The sequence below is a fragment of the Aaosphaeria arxii genome (assembly GCF_010015735.1).
Source record: "Aaosphaeria arxii CBS 175.79 unplaced genomic scaffold BU24scaffold_5, whole genome shotgun sequence".
Taxonomy (NCBI): domain Eukaryota; kingdom Fungi; phylum Ascomycota; class Dothideomycetes; order Pleosporales; genus Aaosphaeria; species Aaosphaeria arxii.
Window position 1 is genome coordinate 568,772 of NW_022983478.1, and position 21,456 is coordinate 590,227.

The 21,456-nt window shown below is 50.7% G+C and overlaps 9 protein-coding genes across 9 annotated transcripts; 4 read left to right on the forward strand and 5 right to left on the reverse strand.

Annotated features, from left to right (window-relative positions):
* Nucleotides 1-1,245: 1,245 nt before the first annotated feature.
* BU24DRAFT_481737 (uncharacterized protein) lies at nucleotides 1,246-1,880 on the forward strand (the record flags this gene model as incomplete). The annotated part of the gene is made up of 1 exon (XM_033533196.1): nucleotides 1,246-1,880. The coding sequence occupies exon 1, from the start codon at nucleotides 1,284-1,286 to the stop codon at nucleotides 1,878-1,880; it is 597 nt and encodes a 198-aa protein (XP_033382646.1). The 5' UTR covers nucleotides 1,246-1,283.
* Nucleotides 1,881-3,151: 1,271 nt separating this feature from the next.
* Nucleotides 3,152-4,479, forward strand: BU24DRAFT_212848 (class I glutamine amidotransferase-like protein). The gene has a single exon (XM_033521960.1). It carries the CDS (start codon nucleotides 3,327-3,329, stop codon nucleotides 4,200-4,202), a length of 876 nt encoding a protein of 291 aa, XP_033382647.1. The 5' UTR covers nucleotides 3,152-3,326; the 3' UTR covers nucleotides 4,203-4,479.
* Nucleotides 4,480-4,757: 278 nt separating this feature from the next.
* BU24DRAFT_410063 (uncharacterized protein) lies at nucleotides 4,758-5,601 on the reverse strand (the record flags this gene model as incomplete). The annotated part of the gene is made up of 2 exons (XM_033525961.1): nucleotides 4,758-5,269; nucleotides 5,331-5,601. 2 exons carry the CDS (start codon nucleotides 5,599-5,601, stop codon nucleotides 4,758-4,760), a joined length of 783 nt encoding a protein of 260 aa, XP_033382648.1.
* A 1,827-nt stretch (nucleotides 5,602-7,428) lies between these two features.
* On the forward strand, nucleotides 7,429-8,474 carry BU24DRAFT_492970 (uncharacterized protein). The gene has a single exon (XM_033533930.1). It carries the CDS (start codon nucleotides 7,789-7,791, stop codon nucleotides 8,332-8,334), a length of 546 nt encoding a protein of 181 aa, XP_033382649.1. The 5' UTR covers nucleotides 7,429-7,788; the 3' UTR covers nucleotides 8,335-8,474.
* Nucleotides 8,475-8,970: 496 nt separating this feature from the next.
* Nucleotides 8,971-9,817, forward strand: BU24DRAFT_492971 (uncharacterized protein; the record flags this gene model as incomplete). The annotated part of the gene is made up of 2 exons (XM_033533931.1): nucleotides 8,971-8,995; nucleotides 9,054-9,817. The coding sequence occupies 2 exons, from the start codon at nucleotides 8,971-8,973 to the stop codon at nucleotides 9,815-9,817; spliced, it is 789 nt and encodes a 262-aa protein (XP_033382650.1).
* A 1,568-nt stretch (nucleotides 9,818-11,385) lies between these two features.
* BU24DRAFT_481741 (uncharacterized protein) lies at nucleotides 11,386-11,928 on the reverse strand (the record flags this gene model as incomplete). Its single annotated transcript, XM_033533197.1, has 2 exons — nucleotides 11,386-11,552; nucleotides 11,648-11,928. The coding sequence occupies 2 exons, from the start codon at nucleotides 11,926-11,928 to the stop codon at nucleotides 11,429-11,431; spliced, it is 405 nt and encodes a 134-aa protein (XP_033382651.1). The 3' UTR covers nucleotides 11,386-11,428.
* A 1,694-nt stretch (nucleotides 11,929-13,622) lies between these two features.
* BU24DRAFT_463111 (uncharacterized protein) lies at nucleotides 13,623-15,300 on the reverse strand (the record flags this gene model as incomplete). The annotated part of the gene is made up of 5 exons (XM_033532082.1): nucleotides 13,623-14,155; nucleotides 14,209-14,548; nucleotides 14,600-14,755; nucleotides 14,813-14,950; nucleotides 15,013-15,300. 5 exons carry the CDS (start codon nucleotides 15,298-15,300, stop codon nucleotides 13,623-13,625), a joined length of 1,455 nt encoding a protein of 484 aa, XP_033382652.1.
* Nucleotides 15,301-17,024: 1,724 nt separating this feature from the next.
* Nucleotides 17,025-17,504, reverse strand: BU24DRAFT_410068 (uncharacterized protein; the record flags this gene model as incomplete). Its single annotated transcript, XM_033525962.1, has 1 exon — nucleotides 17,025-17,504. The coding sequence occupies one exon, from the start codon at nucleotides 17,502-17,504 to the stop codon at nucleotides 17,025-17,027; it is 480 nt and encodes a 159-aa protein (XP_033382653.1).
* A 1,428-nt stretch (nucleotides 17,505-18,932) lies between these two features.
* Nucleotides 18,933-21,029, reverse strand: BU24DRAFT_463113 (uncharacterized protein; the record flags this gene model as incomplete). Its single annotated transcript, XM_033532083.1, has 3 exons — nucleotides 18,933-20,619; nucleotides 20,671-20,693; nucleotides 20,745-21,029. 3 exons carry the CDS (start codon nucleotides 21,027-21,029, stop codon nucleotides 18,933-18,935), a joined length of 1,995 nt encoding a protein of 664 aa, XP_033382654.1.
* Between the last annotated feature and the right edge of the window lie 427 nt (nucleotides 21,030-21,456).

Below are 21,456 nucleotides of genomic sequence, written 5' to 3' on the forward strand. Positions count from 1 at the left end.
GCTAGTCTCGTATGATTTTGTATGGACATATGTCATTGCTATTTGAGTAGCAGTGCGCGTCGAGAGAAAATAGGGCAGTATACTGTGTAGAAATAAAGATAAACTGATTTGAAGATCCAAGAAGTTACTACGGTTGTACATCCGTAGCTAAGTGCAAAGCTCGCAATTCGCACCAAGCGACACCCATTTTCGCATTAAGATTTCAAGTGAAATCGATCCAATTTCATCTACCTGTATCAACAAAGTGCATAGTTCAGGTACTAAGGGGTGGGGACATATTTTGACAGCGGCACGCACTTGTATTCTCCCGACTATATTAGGCGAAACAAACTGCGCTTGGAGCAATAGGAGATGAGTCGTGTTTCGAATACCGGTGGATTAGCGCGGTTCAACAGCTACCATGCTGTCGCTTGAAACAATGTCAGTTCCCTGCAGATCTACTTCGGGGGATTTTAAAATGAAGTGAGTATCGATAATGGGTAGTTTTTGTGATGAGTGCTGGCGCTGCATAAGAGCCTGATTGGCTGTAGACGATGCTGTTCACACGTTCTGATTGGCTGAACACACCAGTACAAGGAACGGGGACCTAGCAGTGCTATTGATCGCGAGTTCGAACGTTCAGATATGTCAACTTGCAAAAGCGATTGAATTTCCTAGCTCGCCGGAATATCTCTCTGTTGCTACTAGTCTGGGTCCAATGGGTTACCCCAAAAGAGGATAAAGGAAGCTCATTCTCTACTTCTAATACATTAACCTCATTATGCCTTTGCAATGTCAAAGACCAGCAGAACATTAATCTAATCCTAACATCCCGCAAGTCTCTACCGATGCACTTGTTGTGTTACAAAAGTCCCGCTTTATACTACCGACAACCCGGTATCTGCGTCGTAGATCCCGTTATACCTTGCCGATGTCTTTATATATTACCATGACATACATCCCCCTTATTAGCCTGCTGAGTTTCCGCACATAACAATCTTCTATTTGCTAGATCTACGGACCTCCACAAGCAATTGTCAAACAAGATAGGTCCATTGCTAACTGTGACGAACCACATGCAACTCTACAAGTTATCTGATATTATATGTTTAGCATCATGACTTCTAAACCGGAGATTGTTCGGAGACAGATGAGTTCAAGCCGTTGGTCCGGAGCTGTGTATGTCAATAGCAACATATAAAGCTATTCTTCTACCATTGGAGTAATCGACATCGAACACAACAAACACATATTTCCAACTAGGATCAACGGTCTAAACTTGAATCTACCTCCTCGATTCCATCATGCGTTTCAGCTCCATCCTCCCCTTCGCCGCAGCAGGCGTAGCAACTGTATCCGCCCAAACCGCCGACCCAGCCCACTCAATGGGCTTCATAGGGTGCTCCATGGCCGAAAACGTCGCGCAAGGCTACGTCGCCGTCAAAGGCCAACGCATGTGGGGACCTTACGGCACATCCGGGATGGTCGTACAGTCCTGGACAAACACCAACTCGCAATCCTGGAAGCTATTCGACCAACAAGCCGCCAAGTACGGAAAGCCCACCGCAGTCTGGGTGCAGATCTGCATCTTCACCAACGGGGCTACGTACAGCGAGGTCAAGCAGCTCATTGCGAATACTCGCCAGCATGCGGCGCCTAATGCTACAGTTTATATCACGGGTCAGCCGCTGTATGAGGCGGGACAGACGTGCCAGTTGGCGGGGCCGAAGGGCCCGGAGTCGACGGATGCTCTGGCGCAACAGGCGGCGAAGGATACGACGCAGAATGTTATCTACCCGGGATCTTTCTTGTTGAAGCCGGGGGAGGTGCAGGATGGTTGCCATGCTAACACTGTTGGACAGCAGTCACTGGGAAAGCAGGCTGTAGCATTTTGGGGTTGATTGGGTTCGGAGTGATGATTTTATACTTGTTGCTAGGAAACGTTTAGGACAACAGAATGAACTTTCTGTAAATAGTTTTAAAAATATATCAGTACCTCAAATTATGGTAATCCAGAACTAGAGTCGGTATTAGGGTTCCTTGTGTTTTTACTCAGTGATGTGTTGAATTCGTTCCATGACATATTGCGAGTAAGGATGCTAATTGATTCCTTTTTTTGAACATTGTTTCCCTCGGCCCTGTTGTTACAACCGCCCTGCATGAATAAAGTTAAGAAGTGGGTCTCCGACGGTCCGCTCCGGTTGTATACCGTTCTTCGCCTTGCGTTGTCGGTTGTTAAGGATTATGTCGGAGATGGGAAACGGGATATACGCCCTCTACTCGCCTTGCTGTCCGCTGTCATAGTAGACCACAGACATAACATCCGCACTGTAAGAAAAGTAATATAGCGAGTTGATATTGTCAACATCGACCCAAGTTACCTTTAGCACTGTTGACTACAATATCTTCCGAGAGTCCGATTGACAGAGGCTGTAGTGAACCTCCATATTCGCCCAGCTCCTGTGTCTGTGCAGCAATCTACAAACAATCCGTACGGGTGTTCTATGGGATTTGAAGAGGTTTTGCGCATGGATACTTTGACTATAGCTGTTGGATTAGGACTTGAGAGGCTGGAGTACGCCTGTCCGGTCGAATCCATTCTATTCACTGCTTCCAAATTTGCCCAAGGTTGACCAGTTCCATCGCACGAAAAGGAATCGATGCGATGTTCCCATTATTTTTCCAGTGAATTAAAATTTTGGCACCCTTTTCGAATACATGCATCATTGTAAAATAACAGACTCTATACAGTGATCCGCCACCGGAATCGCATACGCCTCCACGATAACGCACCTCATCCCCCAAGTTTCAACAAAAAGCCTATATGCAAGCCACCTTTATTCCCACCCCCCAAGCCCACCCAAATCCCCGGTCTCTCATCCCCCGCACTTCGCATTTAATCTAAATTTAATCTCGCTTCACGCCCTCCGCATCCGACATTGCTCGTCGCCTCCTCACGTGCCAACGCCCGATTGCGCGACCCGGTATACACAGTGACATTGAGCACGTTTTTATCTACCAATCGACACTGCGTGTGTTGGAAAAGAAGTAGTTTGTTGTAAGATTAATGCGCGCTTCGTAATTTGGGTAGATGAGGTGAGCGGGTTTATATGCCACGCTAGCCTTGCGGAATGCATTGTCCGCACGGGGCGTAGGGCGAGGGTGGGAGACATGGGAGCGCGAACGAGATGCGAATTGTTGATGATGTGTACAGAACGGAGTTTTGTTGTTGGGTAGTTGGATGTGCGCTGTATACTGTCAAACGTCCTGGATCTATTTAACTGACCCAGCTGCAGTCGAACCGAGACAGTTGAAGTCATAGATCTACAACTTCATACATCTCCAACATGAAATTTTCAAACTACGTCTCAGTAACTGTCTTCTCGATATTCTCGGTAGCATCGTGCATTGAAAACGACACCAAACCATTCTTCGACGCCAACGGCACAAAACCAATCCACTATGGAATTCTCCTCTTCCCTGGATTCCAAGCTCTGGACGTCTTCGGACCTCTCGACGTGCTCAACGGCCTCAGCCTCCTCTACCCCTTCCCCATGCGCCTCACCGTTCTCGCAAACGTGCTATCGCCCGTGAGCACGCACGTCAAGACGCAGATGAACCACACGATGGGCAACGCGCTGACCGACTTCGACCAACAGCTCGTCGTCGAGCGCACTTTCGCCGAGCAACTCGCGCTCCAAGCCCTCCCGGACATCCAGGCCCCAGTCACGGACCCTAACGTCAACGCGACGACCCCCAGCGAGAAAATTGACGTTCTGATCGTCCCTGGCGGCGCAGGCACCCGGCAAGACATGACGGCTGAGATCGCCTTCGTCCGCGAAATGTACCCCTCCCTCAAATCCATCATGTCCATCTGCACTGGCGCCACCATCCTTTCCCGCGCCGGCATCCTGGACAACAAGCGCGCGACGACGAATAAGCGGGCCTGGAAATGGGCGACGGGGACCGGACCAGCGGTCAACTGGGTCGGCGAGGCGCGCTGGGTCGTCGACGGGAACATTGTGACGTCCTCGGGGGTGTCTGCGGGTATGGACGCTACGTATGCTTTCGTGGGGTTGAACTATGGGAAGGAGGTTGAGGAGAATTTGGCGAACAGCGCGGAGTATGTGAGGTGGGTTGATGCGGCTTATGATCCGTTTGCGCATGTTTGGAATGTCACTGAGCCGTTTAATGGGACGGCGCCGGTGGTGGGGAAGTGTTGAGGGGGGTGGTGATGATACAGCATGTCTTCATTGGTTTTGAATTTTTAGAAGCTTTATTGGTGGCGGTTATTGTTGGGTGTTTGGCTTTTCGAAGACTATAAGCTTTGCTCAAGATCAGAATGGCGAGTTATAAAAAAATGAACTGTAATGTAATACCTTGACTCTCTTGCTCTTCCAGTAAATTGTGAACTGCCACTCTTATGTAACCTCCCAATATGGACGGTTTCGAGATCCAAATCTCTTTTCCTGCAATCTTGGTTGAATGCCATGGACGTTCGACTTCTAGAGACTTGAAAACGCTTGAAGGAACACAATTGTGCAATGAAAAGGAACTTCATAGGCATCAACGGGTAGTGTAATAAACAGTTACATAAAATGCAACCCAGTCTTTTCTTATCTATTGTAGACATATGCGCACAAATAAGATTTTTGCAGCCGCCGCCGAGGGAATAATGCTGAAAAACCGATACATGGAATGAGCCTCTCCATTTGAAATGTATGTCGATGATCATGATCAATAAGTAGATGAGCGCACGAAGAATGCAGAACGGAACGCTAAACGAGGACGAGCAGTGCGACAGGCAGGATCAGCGCGATGGAAAGGAAACCCGCTGCCGCGCTCCTTACACCGGCGCCTGGCTCGCCCGTTCCCTGAGTACCCGTCGCGGCTGGGGCTTGGGTGAAGATGTCATTGTCGGTCGGTGATGCCACAGGCCTTGTCGTCGTTGCACCCGCGGTTGCTGGAGTCGACGAAGAGTTGTTGCTGGCGCCAGTTGTCGCAATGGGGGCTGAGGAGTTTGATTTGGAACGGGTAACCTTGAAGACTGAGGTGATGACGACGGTGGACTCGAATTCTGTGGGTTCGGGTGTAGGCGTGGAGGACTTGACAATAGTGACGTTCTTGCCATCGGCCCCGAACCAGAAACTAGGACTGTCGAATGCGAAGCCGTTGGTGTTGGCTTTGCCGTCGATAGACTCGTAGACGCGAAGGAGATAGGGTTCATGTGGGTCGTCTTCTTGGGTGATGCGTGCGACTTTCCATTTGTAGGATTGGCCTTTTGCGTCGGCTAGAGTAGAATTAGCAACCAGATGTTCGCAGGATGGGTGAGTGTAAATTGAGATGCGTACTTGTCAGTTTAAGGCTACTACCCAGTCGCTGATGGATGTAGACGACATGCGACGTGAAGTTGGTGTTCCATTTCAGGGTGGCGGTCTCGCCGACTTGCACCGTCGTCGGGTATTCGCGCGGAAACACGAAGCCTCCACCCCACGGCAGATCATATGGTTCCTCGTTGATATCGTCGAACCCTCTCGCGGCGAGGATCGCGTTGTCATCCTGTCCCCGTGGATGGAGTAGATTGGCGCCAAAGAGTGCGAGACGCGCGAATATGCTCTTCATCTTATGCAAATGTGTCGAGAGGTTATCGCGACTAGGAGAATTTTCTAATCCTCAAGAGGGTTATAAGAAATTCTCTAGCAGCAAGGACAGGCCGGCTTCTCTCGTGCGGAACATTTTTCCTTGTGATTATTTGTCTTCCCTGCCGCTGAGGCTCCCATGTACCTGCATAAGCGGTGATTGGAATGGGCGCCAAACGAGGACAACGATTGGCGCAAATCGGTGTAGTCCATGAATGTACAAGTGCAACACTTTTGGCCCCTCGGCGGCCTGATCGCACGAGCTTGGGAGATGATGGATCGGCGGTAACTATCCCTTTATGCGAATTGCCATGGCACTGGTCATGGGTTTGAAGGTCTGGCGATTTTGGTGCATTCTCACAAGGCGGGATCGCCTGGTCATTCGGGTTGCCATGTAGTTGTTTCAGATTCGATGTGCATCATCTCACATCTATTGGTTTATGGTCTTTGCAGTTGAGATATTCCGTGTAAATGTATCCTTCTCTTCATCTTTCGATGTAGTCGTATCGTACTCTCTCCACTAGAACTGGTGCGCCGTGCCTCGGGAGGGCCGTTGCGGCTGAGTAGTGTAATTGTACAATAGTCGAGTGGGTACGCGGGGGCGCACAAAGTGAGTGCCCGTTACTTTCCATCAGCGCACTAGTCTCATAGCCGGCCAATTGCAATCATCGAACAGTTGCATCACAGTATCAAGTAAATGGAGGATTGTGAGATTCTGTTTAACGTGAGTAAGTGGACGTCAGCATTGAACGGAGCGAATCCAACTCACACTTCACTTACATGCTATGCGCTCCAGGTTCTGTTGTATCGTGAGCTAGCCTGGGGTTGGGGTTGGTAAAATCCCCAGGGTGATTTAAGATGAAAGCTGAATGTAATGTCGGACGGTCTTTGGTATTGGCGAATCCTTCATCCAGCAACAGATACACTTCGTTCGCTGGTAGCACCATTTCTCGATGCATGCTGCCTATTAGCACTGTTTGCCGTCTCAGTAGCTCGGCGAAATTATCTCTCCGCTTGATGACAGCGAACCCTGTTAAATTCGAACGCAAACCGTCAGTTCCTTCAACGTCGGTTTAATGCGGTTGCATATTCTTGGTTTTTCTTGCATTGGCAGTCTCCCATGTATTGATTTGCCCTTGAAGTATAGCCTGTCCCCCCTACCCTCCACAATCTCCTTGATGGAGATCTCGATTCCTCATTGCTCGAACGCTCTTATCGACTTTACAATGGATGCTTCGTTGGGTCTGCTGGTAGTTTCCATCATGTCACCCCGTTATTCCTTGTTCCTTGTTCCGACTCTTCTGATGCAACTGGTCTTTGCGGTCTGATCCTCGAAGCCGCGCATATCTGCAATGCCCGTACAGATTACCCACAGAGGTCTTCGCGTCGTGAAAATGTAGCTCGATACTCTAGTTCTCCCAATAAGTATCGTGGATCTCATAGAGCGAGAAAGGCATCGGATGGTTGCTATGTGGACTGGATGCGCGCGCCTGCGCCACTGGCGGATTTCGTCACGAACGCGAACGATGTTCGACGGAGGGCTAGTGCGTCGTGAGTAGTATGTGAACAGAAAGGTTTGTGTCTACAGAAAGCGGATAGCGAAAGAAGCTGTAAGGTTACGATAGACGCTGAGCTTTTAAGGAGGTGTGATGTGTAGTTATATTGGGTGCGGCGTAGGCGCATGCGGCACAGTCGAATACGACAGGGAAGCCGCAGCGGCGGAATCCTGCGAGCAGGTGATCACTCGTGAGGGCCGAGTAGGGACATCAATTGCGAATATGAGGGAGATTTAATGGATTGACGGGCTGGAATAGATTCTAAAGGGAGAGAGTTTGTGAAGATAGATTGATAGTCGCTGATCAAGTTTGCGTGTCACGGGATCGAGCATTCACCTCACTATGCGGGCGCCGTCCTTAGAACACTGCCTTCAATCAACACCAGAAGGAACAGAATCTCACACACACTGGGAGTTTCTTTCAGTAAAGGCTTCAAGTTGGTCGGACGCACTTTAAATTGAACTTCAAGCGCTGCGGCACACGAACCTCTCAGCGGAAAATCAATCCAAAAGCAGCAATCACTCAATCTCCCACTCTTTGACTTCACTACACCTACAGCCGCAAGACCCATATCCTCCACTATCTTTTCCATCAAGGATACCACAAACCCCACCATGGCCTACTCTCAAGATGATGACATTGCCGGTATGGGCGCCCTTCACGACCTGGGCAACACCCGCTTCGACCACGACACTGCCGCCATCGGCGACCGCGACTCTGCGTTCTTCGCCAACCGCCCTATCCACGTCGCCAAAGGCGTAGCGCCCAAAGGTCTCGAAGCCGTCGTGTTCAGCTGGCACGCACTGCAATACACCACCGAAGACAAGGACGAGAAGGAGGAGCTCAAGGGCGATCTCCACGGCGGCCAATTGCACCGGGCGAACAGGGCAGCTAGAGAGCGGGAGAATGGTCACCAGCATATGATGATGATGCACGGAGGAGGAGGTGAAGGACGCAGAGGTGGGAAGAAGAAGGGAAGGGGAGGGCCGATGATGGGTATGCCGATGCGTGAGGGAGCGTTCAAGCAGGGCATCGAGGGGTATACGGCTGCTATGAAGCCGCCGGGGAAGGATGTACTTCCTTGTGCGAAGGGGTTCCCGGAAGAGTTGAGTAAGGATCTTTTCTGGGATGGACCGATCGTGGAGTTGAAGGACCGCTGATCAAGTGGCCTTCTCTTCTCTTCTCTTCGTCTACTTTGAGGCTGAGGGCTTGTAAGTAGAGGAGAAGAGATACTTCACGGCAAGAAGGGCACTTGAGATGTCTTTTCATTGAAGTCCATACCATGAAGCTGAGAGAGGAGGAATAATCAATTCTGTACGAAAGATTAGATAGACTGAACTCATTGACGAGAAAACACTGCCCTCAATATGAGATATCTCTTGTATACCCGTCCATCTCTGTACTTAATGAGCCCATATTTGTCTTGTCCCGAGTCAATTATACCTGACCTTGCTTACTAAGAAGGCGTTTCTACGATGTTAGTAAGTCTGCGCCTGCAGTGAATTCGATATCACATGACGGCGCGTGTCGACGCGTACCTTCCACAACGAACAGCAACCTGAGTCTAAGCGGGTCCCTTCGCAACACAACAACCTTTTCCCTTCACTTCCTCACTTCTTCACCTTCTTCGCCATCTTCTCGTTTCTCCTGGAGAAGTTCACTTTCATACGACTGACCTACCTTTACTGGGAGAATACAAACCCTCGGATTACAAACACACTTCTCTCCTCGCCTCACTCCTGGACGCACCCTCCACCCAGTAACTCTGAACTTGATTGAGATCCTAAACAGCGACCATGGTTCGTCGGCATTACAAAAGTGGTAAGCGAGGCTGAAACTTCTCAAGTGCCTGCGATCTATTTGTCTGATGGGATCGCAGTTCTCTTCCGAACGGATGCGGATTTCGATGCCTTAAGCCGCATCGAGGATTTGTTTAACATGATGGAGCTCGAGCTTGACATGGAAGAGATCATCTTGGGTGAAGATCTTTGGAAACTTCATCTCTCTCTCTATCGCCCGTGGTGTACTCACACTGATGTTATTCTTGTGGAACTCAGGGAATTGTTTGACATCATTGCGCGTACGATGGAGAGACACATTCTCAGCGACACGCAGCAAGAAGAATTTAATGTACATGAATACATGATTCTTGGTGCCTGTGCAATGAGCTATGGATTCCGGCTGCCGAACCCCTCTCTGGTGTTGATGAAGGAGCTATACACCGAAGGCGAATTCTGCTCCGAGGTGATGCAAAGGTTCGAAAAGGCATTATTTGGGCCCCATGATTTCCAAAATGGCGTGCCATTCGACTTCGAATCAAAGGAACTGATCGAAACTACCACCGCAGTGGAAGAGAATGAGCAATCTTCAGCAGATGAGGAGTCTGAGATCGTCAAACCATTGGGTATTCTGCAAAAGAGCATCGAGGATCCTTGGAGATACCATGTGATCAATGAGATACGAGACATGCGCCTTAATCCGGGCGACTGCGGAGGATGCGGCGCCAAACAGAGCGGGACCCAGACATTTGAGCTATGCTGCGGATGGTGTGGAGAGCGGGTTTACTGCAGCAAACGATGCCAACGTGCGCATTGGAAGGCTCATAAGAAAGTGTGTGACCGGCACGACATCTTCTGGCATTAGCCTTATGCAAAATGATAGGGGCCAGGTCCGAAGGCACCATGCGACACAAAGATGGAGAGCAAGCGCTGATCAAAGATTAAGGAGGAAGCATCACAAAAGTTCGAGAGATAGACGGTATAGTTGAAAGTCGACTGGTTGTCACAGTCACATGTGGCAGGGCAGGCACTTCCAAGTTCATATCCCCATCACATGATGGATATGTTTGAGTAGGAGCATGGCAAAGGAGTCGAACCCACTGCGAGTGGTACTATGTATTTGAGGATTATGCTTGTGGGATACCTGTACGAATTCAATGACTTGACATGAGACTTGCAATTGCTGTAGTGTCGACCTTCACTACACTAATGGTTGGTAGAGATATGACGTCACACCCAGCCCCGTCGCCATCGCCATCGCCATGATCAGTATGTCTATGAAAATTGTTCTCGGGGAGACAAAAGACAAGAGGATAGAAGACAAGGAGATGGAACAACGCGCCTTATTACAAGATGAGCAAATGCCAGGCCAGGCACGACATCATCATGATCAGCACAATCCCGCAACTGACTGGTCCGCCCCGCGCGCGCACGCCCATCGATCACTCTAACCTCCATCCAACTTAACCGTCTCTTCCCCAACTCCCAGTTCGGACCGATCGACAGCCCATTCTTCCCCATCCAGCAACTCCAATAATCTTGGCGGACTCGATCAAGACACGCACGAGCGACCCTCTGCCAACTTTGGACGACCGACTGACGCAGGCGTGGACGCTATGCTCCCAGAGACTTAGCATCTAGGGAGGTTCCAGGCTGTGTCCTTCCAACAGTACTTGGAAAGCAACGATTCTTGGACGGCGATTGCAACGATGTGGGGGGTGGCGTCGATCTATCCAGGAACCAAAGTTCCCTCTGCCATCTTTTTCCTGGAGAGCAAGACGAAAAACTGGGCAGAGCAATCGATGGCAATTGAACAAGTTTCCTTTAACGGAAAGTTGTGCTGTGGCGAGACTTGTTGATCTCAGGGTCCAAGCCTTTTCTGAAGATGGTATGACGCAGGGCTGTCGATGATGATGATCTATTACGCTGTAAGCTTTGGTTCACGCCGGGGAGTTGAGATGGAAGTTGGCAGAGGTGGACCTCGAGTTCACAGAAACTGGGCAGAGTAATCGATGGGGATTTGTGAAGTTTCCTTTTTTGTTAATATTTGGGTTTTCGGATGACGATGGAGGTCGAGGTTGTGGGAACGTATGACGATTTGGTGGAGATTGTGATGATGATCAGTTGATGGGTAAGGTTTTGGCTGTGGTCGACTGGAGATGACAGCACAGTGGTGCTGGATATCAAATCCTATACAGGCAGACGTGAGGGTATCAGAACGTTCGAGTAAATCAATGCTTTTGCTCCCACTAACCACCGAAACCCTTCCACCTCTCCCAATCGAAACCGAACGCCGTAACAGAAACATATCGGTATATACACAACTAACCCATCACCGGCTATTCACAACGCAATGCTGCCCATCCTAATATCCCTCCCGCGATCCGCATCTACAACCTCAACCTCCCTCTCCTCATGTCTCCTACCCCAACCCCCGAACCCCCAATGCACTCGTAACAATGAAGTCTAGTCCCATCTAGCACGGCGCCTCACCACACCACGGAATCTCCATGCATGCATTCTCCCACACCTTCAACCCAAACGACTCGCCATGATGCTCAACAAGCTTAGCTACAGGCTCTGGGACGAATGCCGTGAATCTAGAAATCATACCAGTCAGCAACGCTTCCGACGAGCTTCTCACACAATCCGCCATTCCCATCTCGTCCTCCACAACTGAATACAAAGTACTCACCCGAACCCCGCCCAATCCCTAATCATAGTCCCGCCGCTGCCCTCCACCGCCGCCTTCACGACCGCCTTCTGCTCGTCCGTCGCGGTGCCGCCGTATGTTACTATGATGTCTTTTGTCGGGACTTCGGCGCAGCTTAACCCCGGGCGCGGGAGCTTGCATTCGTCTGCTTGGAGGGTGGCGGTGCGGAGGGTCGTGAGGAGTGCGAGGGAGGATGAGGATGTTGGGAGGGAGAGAGTTAGCGTTGGGAGGAGGAGGGTGAGGAGGGGGATGGTGAGATGCATTTTTAGGTAGGTTTTATGAAGATGGGAGGTTTGGCTGTTGGATGGTGAATGGGAGAGAGGTGATACGGTAAGGTGATGAAGGTGAGGTACTTATACATATATGCTCTTCTTCTCAATCCACCAACGAAAGAAAGAGAGAGAGAAGGGAGGTCATATCCTTATCAACGAACCAACCCATCCTTCCATGAACCTTCCACGGCATATAGTAGATCGCCACAGCAGAACCATTCATCATCCAACCCAAAAAGCAAAACAACAATCCCCTATATGAACCCAGCGTCACGACGCGAAACACGACCAACCACGCCCCCAACCATCAAAACAACCATATACGGACTAGATGAAAAACTATATATCCATCCCATCCCAATCCTCATGGCAGGGCGTGGCGTGGCATGGCATGGCATGGTAAAGTGTAGAGGGATGGGGGAAATACCGGGACGACATTGGAAAGGCAATTTATACAGAAATATATAAGGCAAAAGAACATCCATTGGGGTTTGAACATGGAAAGGCAGAGTCGCCCTGTGGTGGGAAATATAAGGAATATATATAAAGTACAGTGTAGGTTGTTTATTAGATTAGCCGGAACCCTTCCATTGTCCAACCCGAATAGAGGGAAATGTCTACTTGGCCTTTAAGTACTTCAAATGATTGTCGCTAAGAAAAAAACAGTAATTGGAATGATAGAATAAGATGCAAATTGCGGGAGTTGCATCGCTTGTGACAATTCCTTTTTTCCTTCTTTCTACTTCATTTTTCTGGGTAGATTGTTCTAACGTGTAGTGTGGAGTCTAACGTACCCTCCACACTAAGTACATCTCTCCCACCTACAAAATCACCCTTCACATCCACCTCAATTCTTCCTCAAGTTAACCTCTCCAGTTCAATCGTTCACAAAGAACACCGTGGCCAAACCCGTTCTCGATTCTCCACTCCCCACGTTCAGCCAGGGTGGGCCGCAGACAACCACATGCAAGCATGCATGTATGGCGAGGATCATAGATTGTACACTACAGTCTATCAACCCGGGTGTTTGGCGCGAGATGCGGGGGCACTTGTTCTAGAAGGAATTTCTGTTTTCTCTTTGCCTAGGGGAGGAGGGATGGGGTGTTTCTATATTGGTATCAGATGATCATTTTATGCGTCTCGTAGTTCTTGTCTTCTTTAAAATTGCGAAGGGATGTGGAGAGATATTTTGTAGTTGGTTTTGTATCGTTCAGTTATTGTTCTACTTTTAAGTGGTTATTTTAAGTGCAAAATATGATTATAGCTGATTTAGGATGATATTTTACTCGATAGATACGTGCACTTCTTACGACGAAGGAGTAAAGGTTTCTCTTAAAACGCTTAACGTGCTGTACACTAAACAACAACTCCTGAAATTTATAGTGACGACCTAATTGCTAAGATAACGCTGGATGTTCCCTTACCCACCAACAGACATAGGCACATATCTCCTTCCTTGTACTTTTCGCGGCGGGAGTAAATTAGGTACGTTGTCAATTCTAGTCATGCTCCAGGTATGGGTTGGGGAATTGGAGAAGCAAACGACCATGAGTACTACGCATGAGTTTGACGTAAATATCAATGAGGCGCGGGAATCTCTTTGCACTGCTATCCAAATTTCACGAGGTAGTATCACAACACATTTCTCATTATTACTCAACTATTCAGCTTCCTTGCGACCTCCTCTATGGCAGTTCCTTCTGAATCCTAACAACCCAAGCCCCCCTCTCAATCGTATTAATCAGAATAAACCCACTCGGGAACCCCGCGTAACTCGACCATGTCCCCACAAACTCCGCCTTGCCACCCCCAACCTCATTATCATCCTCGGGATACACATCAAACCACGCCACCTCCTTCACGCCCCTACCCGTCGGATCCGCAACAATGCTACCGACATCCAACACGCTGAGCCCGGCGCCGTAGTTGCTCTGATACGTGTAGTTGCCCCACACGTACTGGTTGTGGTCGACGGAGACGCGGGGCGCCTTGTAGTAGCCGGTCTGGCGCGGCCGCTCGAGGTTCGAGATGTCCCAGATGTAGGTTACGGGTTTTCCGTCGGCGGCTGGGCCGCGCTTCTCGCGCTCGTCGAGCTCGTCGTCGAGGAGCAGGTGGGTTTGCCAGGCGGGGTCGAGGACCCAGCCTTGGTGCGTGTACGAGGCGCCTTCGTAGGAGGTGATGGAGATGACTTCGGGCCATTTTTTGTCGGTCACGTCGTCTGTTGGGGGGTGTTAGTTAGGGAGAGGGAAGGAGGAGGGGGAGGGGGCGTACAGATGGTGAGGGAGTCTTCGTTGTAGCCGTAGCAGATCTCCTTGCCGACGTACTTGGTGTGCGGGCCGTTGTAGATTAGGCACTGGGCGTCGTGGACGTAGCCGTCATTGGCGGCACACCCGGGCGACGTAGGGTTCGTGGGGTCCTTGAGGTCCACGAAGATGAGGCCACTGCGGCAGGTGGAGTTGCGGGGCCGCGCGCCGACGATGTAGGCGAAGCCGGTGGCTTCGTTGGTGAGGACGTTGTGGGCGCGGCCATCGGGCAGGTTGCCGTAGAAGCTTGTCAGGCTGTCTTTCGGGTGGAAGGTGACTGGGCCGTTGCGGTAGTCGATGTCGAGGAGCTGATTGTCGGGTTAGAAACATGCATTAGATGGATTCAGGGGAATCATTACCTTTCTTAGATCGAAGATCTGGATGTGGTGGTTCACTGTCTCGCTGCCGATGACGATGAAGTTCTTGTACGTCCTGATTTCTCTCCAGCGGTTCGCCTCAACGCCCTGAGTCTGGGGGAGACGACCTAGATATCGGAGCTTTCCAGCAGTGGTAATCTATGTTCAAATTTCAGCAATCCAATTCCCCATCCAAACGCTTTCATACGAATTCACCTCCGCGAATGCCGCTCCATCAGCCTGCGCAATGATCGCAAACTCCCTGCCGTCAGGAGCAACCCACCCCCAAGACGACGACCCCAACCCGACCTCACTCCCCAGATCCGTATGCGACAAGAAATGATGAAGATTGATCTACTCTCACATTAACTTTCCTTTCTCACTCTCTACAACCCCCTCCCCAGAAATCCACTCACGTTATTACACCTATAAAAGTTATTCGGCTCATCCCTAAACGGCACCGCCTTTCCATCCTTACACTGCGCAAAGTGCAACTCCGGGTAGTACGGCCCCGCGAGGCTATTCATGACGCCGAGTCTCTCCTGCCTGTCCCACACTGCTTGCTTCGCCGCCATCAGCTCGTCGTGCACCTCGCCTGAGTCGTAGCGCTTCGCGCGCTCCGGGTCCTTGGGGATCTCCTTCGCTGCCACGAGGGCGAGCGGGAGGAAGGCGACGGCGCCGAGGAGGGAGAGCGTGGGTTTCATTGTTGGAGATGGGGGAAAGGGTAGGTAGGGGGAGAAGGGGAGGGGATTGAGAGGGGTGGATGGGGGGTTTATATCGTGTGGAGCAGTTCTACCACCATCGCCACGGGAGTCTGCCTCGTCGATAGTAGATTTCGTCGCGGGGAGCTATCCCAGGAGCCCAGCCAGGTACCTATCGTGGGCGAGCTTCCTCCTTCCTACATGGGTTTCTCGACAACGCCCCCGCAGCCGCTATCGAAATCCAATCTCGCACCCAGGGTCCCCGCTCAAATGGATGCCAATGTTCGATAACATGGTATGTGTATCTATATCCGGTAGGTGTTTAGATTGCTTCGAGCTCTCCATTGGACAATGGCGAGTGTTGTTAAGAGCGCGTGAGATCTAGGGCAGGGGTGCGTGGTGGGCTTGTATATGTCTGCGTCTGGGCTGGCCAAGACTCGTATGTGTGTATGTATTGTTCGTAGTATGTGTGTGATATCCATAATCCGTCCAAAGTGTGGTGGTGAGAAAACGCAGGGCAAACCCACGATGTCGCAATCGCTCCCTTCTCCTGCTCTTCTCCCGCAACGATCACAAATCCAGAAGGTCAGAGCCGGTCGGAATTGGGATAACCATTGGCGAATGTTGCAAAAGCCTTGGGCGATGGAGCAATACGAGCGTTCTCTTCCCTGACGAGCAGGTACATATTTCTCCCATATTAAAAACAGAAAGCTTGTTTCTTCCAAGGGCTTGGTAAACGGCCGGGGCTACCTAGTACTGTGTAGTTCTAGAGAGATACTTAGCACAAATGATAACGAGGAGGAAGGTGGAGAATCAAAATTAGAAGTTTGCCGAGCGCAAAGGACTAGGATAAGCAGTTAATATATGTACATACCGATTAGACAGACCTGCACTGCGTTTTACGTACGGTAGACGCGGTTCAAAGTTTAGGCGAGCTGGAGGGGTTAAGCCGTCTAGAACCGCACCCGGACGAACTCTTTCTCTCCTTCAAGCATGACATCGCCATGCTTGTGATTATATGTTTTCAAGAAACAGCAAGAAATTTTGTTTGGGGATGAAAGAACGGTGAAGTCGATGTGGCGCATCGCGTGGCGTGCGTGCGGGACGGATCGCATGGCGTTGGCTGGCGTTGGCGATCATAAGGCTGTTTCTCCATCTTATCGGAGGATTTCCTCTTCCGATGTCCAAAAACGGACTACTATCTCACGACTGACCTTTAGTCAATAACCAAACGTTCCTTTGTCAACTATGAGAAATGTTCAAAATGCATGTATTCATGTATAAAATAGGATAGGATAAGATATTAGCTATTGTCGATGGGCCTCTGGAGGTACGGTGGATGATGCCTTCATCTTCTCTCGACTGCATTGGTCAATTTAGCTATGCTCTACCTGGTGTCTTTCCCTCTACGCGTGATGTCTGAAGAGCATCACCTGTCTAAAATTGGATTACGTACCATCTCGCGACGAAGTTTAATTGATAAACGAATACTGCTGCTATTGCCGGTGACAAGAAGTGCGTGAAATGTGTGAAATGTGGTATATTAATAGTTTCCGTATATCATTAAAAGACTTCGAGGTCAAACCCTCCATATCAGGCCCTTCGCTGCCTTCACTGCCTTCGCTCGCTCGCTCACTCGCGGTACATGGGTATATAAATCAACATCTCCTTCTCGTCCTCCCTCTCCTCTCCTCTTCTCTCCCCTATCGCTGATCCCCTGATCCCTCTTACATACTCAACACCGCCGCCGCCGTCCTAACACTCACACTCAAATTCGCCACGACCCCCAAACCCTCTCCCACACCTACCACCCCCGCGTCCGTCAAATTCGCACAACCTCCCATCGCCACAGGCGTTAGAGCCACGGCGGAGCTCGACAGCAACCCCCTGCCCACAACACCCCACACCATAGCTCCAAACAGAGCAGCACACCACATTACCGCTGCCAGCAACGTCAGCACCACAGCGTCCATGACAAGGCGCTCCGGGGTCTCGAGAACGTATCCGGGGCCGGTGACGAGGTATTGGAAGTACGCTCTGTGGCATGTGTAGCGTAGGCGGTCGAGCGGGGTGGGGTTGGCGGGGAGGCGGGGGAAGGTTGTGAGGGATGTGTAGAATTGCAGGGGGGATTGGATGGATATGGTTTTGGTTGATGGGAGGGTGAGGGTGAGGAGGTGGAGGAGGGGGATGATGGTGTTGATGGCCATGGTTGGAAGGTGGTTATGTTGTAGTGGTTGCGGGTATATGGGAGAGAAGTTGAGTCTGGGGAGGGGGTTAGTTGGTTGTGGGTTTGGTAGACGGTTGGGGTGGAGGGAGGTACGTACAGTGTGATTGTGATGTGGTGAATTGTTATACAGTGTGTACAGGACGACGATAACAGCTTTCAAGCTCCGCGGTGTGATAATTCCAACGAATACGTCTGACGGATTGGCGATATTAAGAGTGCTGTCCTTCGATATAAACCCTCCCAAGTCTCTCAACCGATTCAGTCCAGCGGAAGTCCGTAGAAAAATCAATGCTCCTCAAAATCAAACTCTCACGCGTTCTGGCAACCTGACGAAACACCCCGGGGCCTACCGCCATTTATCATCCCACTCTCCAACGATGACATCAACCATCATACCGTCATGACCCTTCCGCCTCGTTTATTCCCTGGTGACTACCGCATACGCCGGCACCCACGGCAGACCCGGACTCTTCCTCCCTACCCTTCCAGGAAAAGACGAGGTTAAATCCGCTCACTTTGGCACGATCAAGGAACGGTCCGGCAGAGGAACCGGTGCTGAGGTAAGTCGATCGCGAAGATGACTAGCCCACGGAAAAGGTGAGGATGTTCGGAGAAAACTCGCCTATTGGGCGCATGGGCTGCGATCCGGCGCTTCCGCAGGCGTGACTACGCGCGATGGCGAGGGAGGAAGCGGGTTATGTCATTGTTCGTGGTGATGTTTAAGCAGGAGGGTTTTGGAAACTGGGTTAGAGGTGGCTTGTGCTGGTATGAAGGGGTGGCTTTGAGGGGACTTTGTTGGGTTTGATGGATGTAGGTGGACTCTGGAGCCGGGATGATGGAGGACCAAAGTGGAATGAATTGAGTGTGGGTTGCAACTATTGCAATACTGCTGGCGACTCATTATCGAAAACCATTTTCTGTTTCCAGACAACGAACACATGCGGCGCATTATTCGAGGCGTCGAAGAATCGTGATAGACAATGTCGTCCGGTCAGTGGGTCGCGAGCCAATAAGCTCTTTTAGTCGCGCAAGGACACCCGCCGGACTGCTGACGGATGCTGAGCAGGTCAGTATCCGAACCTTTTTCGACAATCGGTGCCTTAATAATATTCCTTTAATTATTATTGGTCGTATTTACAATAATGGTGCGCTTGCCCGTTTGTGGTGGTAATATCTCTTCTTCGATTGTCTTGAATGCACCTCTAGTTATCCAGTGAATAGCACGTCTTATGCGCGCGCAGCGGTGCGGGTGTTGTGATGTCTTCATAGATTTGGATATCTGCCGCAGCTAGCCCTGTTGCGATGAGCATGCGTGCACTCGGGGCTGAATAATAGTACATGCTGTGTCTGTTGTAACTCCTCCCAAGGGTATATAAATGTATGTATGTGGTGAACTCATTCGTCTTGCTCAACCTGGCGTCGGACTGACCACGTCCCTCTGATAGGCCCCCGCAAAATCCAATTGACCCAATTGTCCGTTGACTTGGTTAATCTCCGTGTTCAAGTCTTCTAGGTTTTGTGATAAGCTCGTCACTTCGTCGAATCTGCGATGTTTGGTAGCATCCGCTACCATTTCGGCGACCATAAACTTCTGCTCCTCGAGAATGATGAGCCTTTCCCGAAGCTCTTTCTCTTCCGACTCCAACGCAGACACAGCGCTACTGCTGCTGACAATACTGCCTGCCTCCATGTCATTGTATTTGATTGCTGCGAGTGCGCTTCCGGAACGGCCACTGCTCTTGTTGCCATGTGGTGCAGCATGCTTGAGCACCTTTGGTAATGAGCGCAGTGGAAGCATGTGTAGGCTAAGAAAGCTGTACGCCTGTTGCCAGACTGCTTTCTGCAGCTTCTTTTGTGTTGGCGACTCAGTGGGCAAATCCCGTATTCTACGCGCCGCGCTGTCGAATTGTGCGAACGCATCCATAAGCCTCTTGCGCACTTTAGTAGCATCCGTGAGTTGCTGTGCCGAAGGCGGGTTCTCTGGGTCCTGAAGTGCTACTAGCAATTTATGGAAACGAGGAAGCAAAAGGCGAATCCCCCGCTCGAACTGCGCAAGGTTCTCATATGCTCGTTGATCAACTGGCCGTTGCGAGAGCTCGCGGTCAAAGTCGGCCTTGCTAAACAATGTGTGATGGCATTCCTTGCACATGCGGACGTCGATGCTGATCTGGCCAGCTTTCTCGGATTTGCGAGACCCTGCAGCGACATTCAGCCCTAGCTCGGAAGAGCATCCCGTCTTTGGATCGCCGCACACCACACGCCCACACATGCGGCAATGGTGTCGACGGAACGTGTAACTCGAAAACTCCTGCTGGCAGAAGGGACAACTTGCGACTTTGATGTCGTCTTCCCAGTTGATAATCGACTGCTCCAGTGCTTTGCGTTGCGCCTTGGCTCCTCCGGACAGCGGCCAGAAACTCCCAGATCCTGAATTGTCGTCCGGCGGCGGTGGGTTGGCCAACAATTGTGTCAGCTTGGTCAGCCTCTTCTCCAGTCTGCTGGCCTCCATATGCGCTCTGTCTACTCTTTGCCTCCTTATACTTGCAAATTCCTTGAAGTGACTTCTCTCAAATCCGTGGTGATCGTTGTATCCTTCTCTTGATTTGTAGCAGGTTTCGCATACCCGACACCAGAATCCCCGCACTGGGTCGTGCTTTGCCTGACGCGATAGCTTCATCTGGTACATGGTGTGGTCTTCGCAGAACAACTTTCCACAGCTCCTGCAATTCACCGCATTACTTGTCCCACCCAAAGCCAATTGCGGTCCAGCAACTATCGGTCGTCCACATAAGGGATCTAAACATACGTCGCGCTGTCCGGGCCGTTGCCAGTGTGCTCGTGTGACTTCCTCGTCGGGGTCTCGGCGTACGACGACCGGTTCGGGTGAGGCGGCAGCGCCAGCGAGGGGCCGTGATACCGTTACGGGCGGCGGTGTGGGAGAATCGTTGGGCTCGAAGACGTCCAACCCTTTGAGTTTCTGGTTGAGCACGGCCAAAGGTTGAAAGCGCTTGGCCTTCTTCATCTGTGTTTCGAACCAGTTCTTGACCTCATCCTGCTCTTCCTCGACCAGGTTCTGGTGGTTATCGTCCAGATGTCTGCAATGATTAGAAAAGCAGTCCATGGCTGTGATTATGTACATGACCTACCGGTTGAGCTGCAGCAGGGTCATCTATTCATGTTAGCATCATTCCTGACCGCATGAAGTAGTCACAGTGCATACCATTTCCTCGCTGCATATCGGGCAGAACAGCCTACTGGAGGCACTCGCCGCGGCCACATTGTCCGAGTTCCCAAGCAAAACCTTGCTCGTGATATCCTCCCTTGTCTCTGCAGTGCTCGCGGGGCTATTCGAGGTTTGAGAACTCAAGGACAGAGAACTCTCGGACGGCGACAACAGGCTGGCATTGCGGCGGTGCTGGCTCGGCGGTTGCGGGGAGACAGCAGGCGACAGGTTCCTTCCACTACCCAGGACTCGTCCGCCGCCGAGGGACCTGCCCGAGGTCATGATAGAAGGAGGTTGACAGAGGAGGATGCAGAGATCATGGAGGTGGAAAGGAGGAAACCTTCGTGAATCGTCGCAACTCTCCTGGATCTGCCTAGTAGTAGTGGATGTGCCTGATGGCTGATGGCTGGTCTGGATAAGTAACTGTAACGGAGTTCGGGGTAGCTGGTCATCCCACGCTAATCCCTTTTGGGGCTGATTAGCTCAATGCAGGGATCGTATCGATACATCAATCCTTCAATAATGGGGCCAGAAATACTTGTATGCTATTTATGTAATTTGGACGAATTCGATGAAATGTAATGATTTAATCGTTTTGAGAGGCATCAATTGATCGTTTAACGGAAGTAGATGTTCGTGATCAATGTTATTTGCTATCAGACATGTGAAAGAGATGAGACAGGGGTTCATAAGGTGATGTCAGGGCTTG

What these genes read in the sequence shown, in the direction of transcription:
- BU24DRAFT_492970 (XM_033533930.1), top strand. Translation starts at nt 7,789, where the DNA reads ATGGCCTACTCTCAAGATGATGACATTGCCGGTATGGGCGCCCTTCAC.
- BU24DRAFT_212848 (XM_033521960.1), top strand. Translation starts at nt 3,327, where the DNA reads ATGAAATTTTCAAACTACGTCTCAGTAACTGTCTTCTCGATATTCTCG.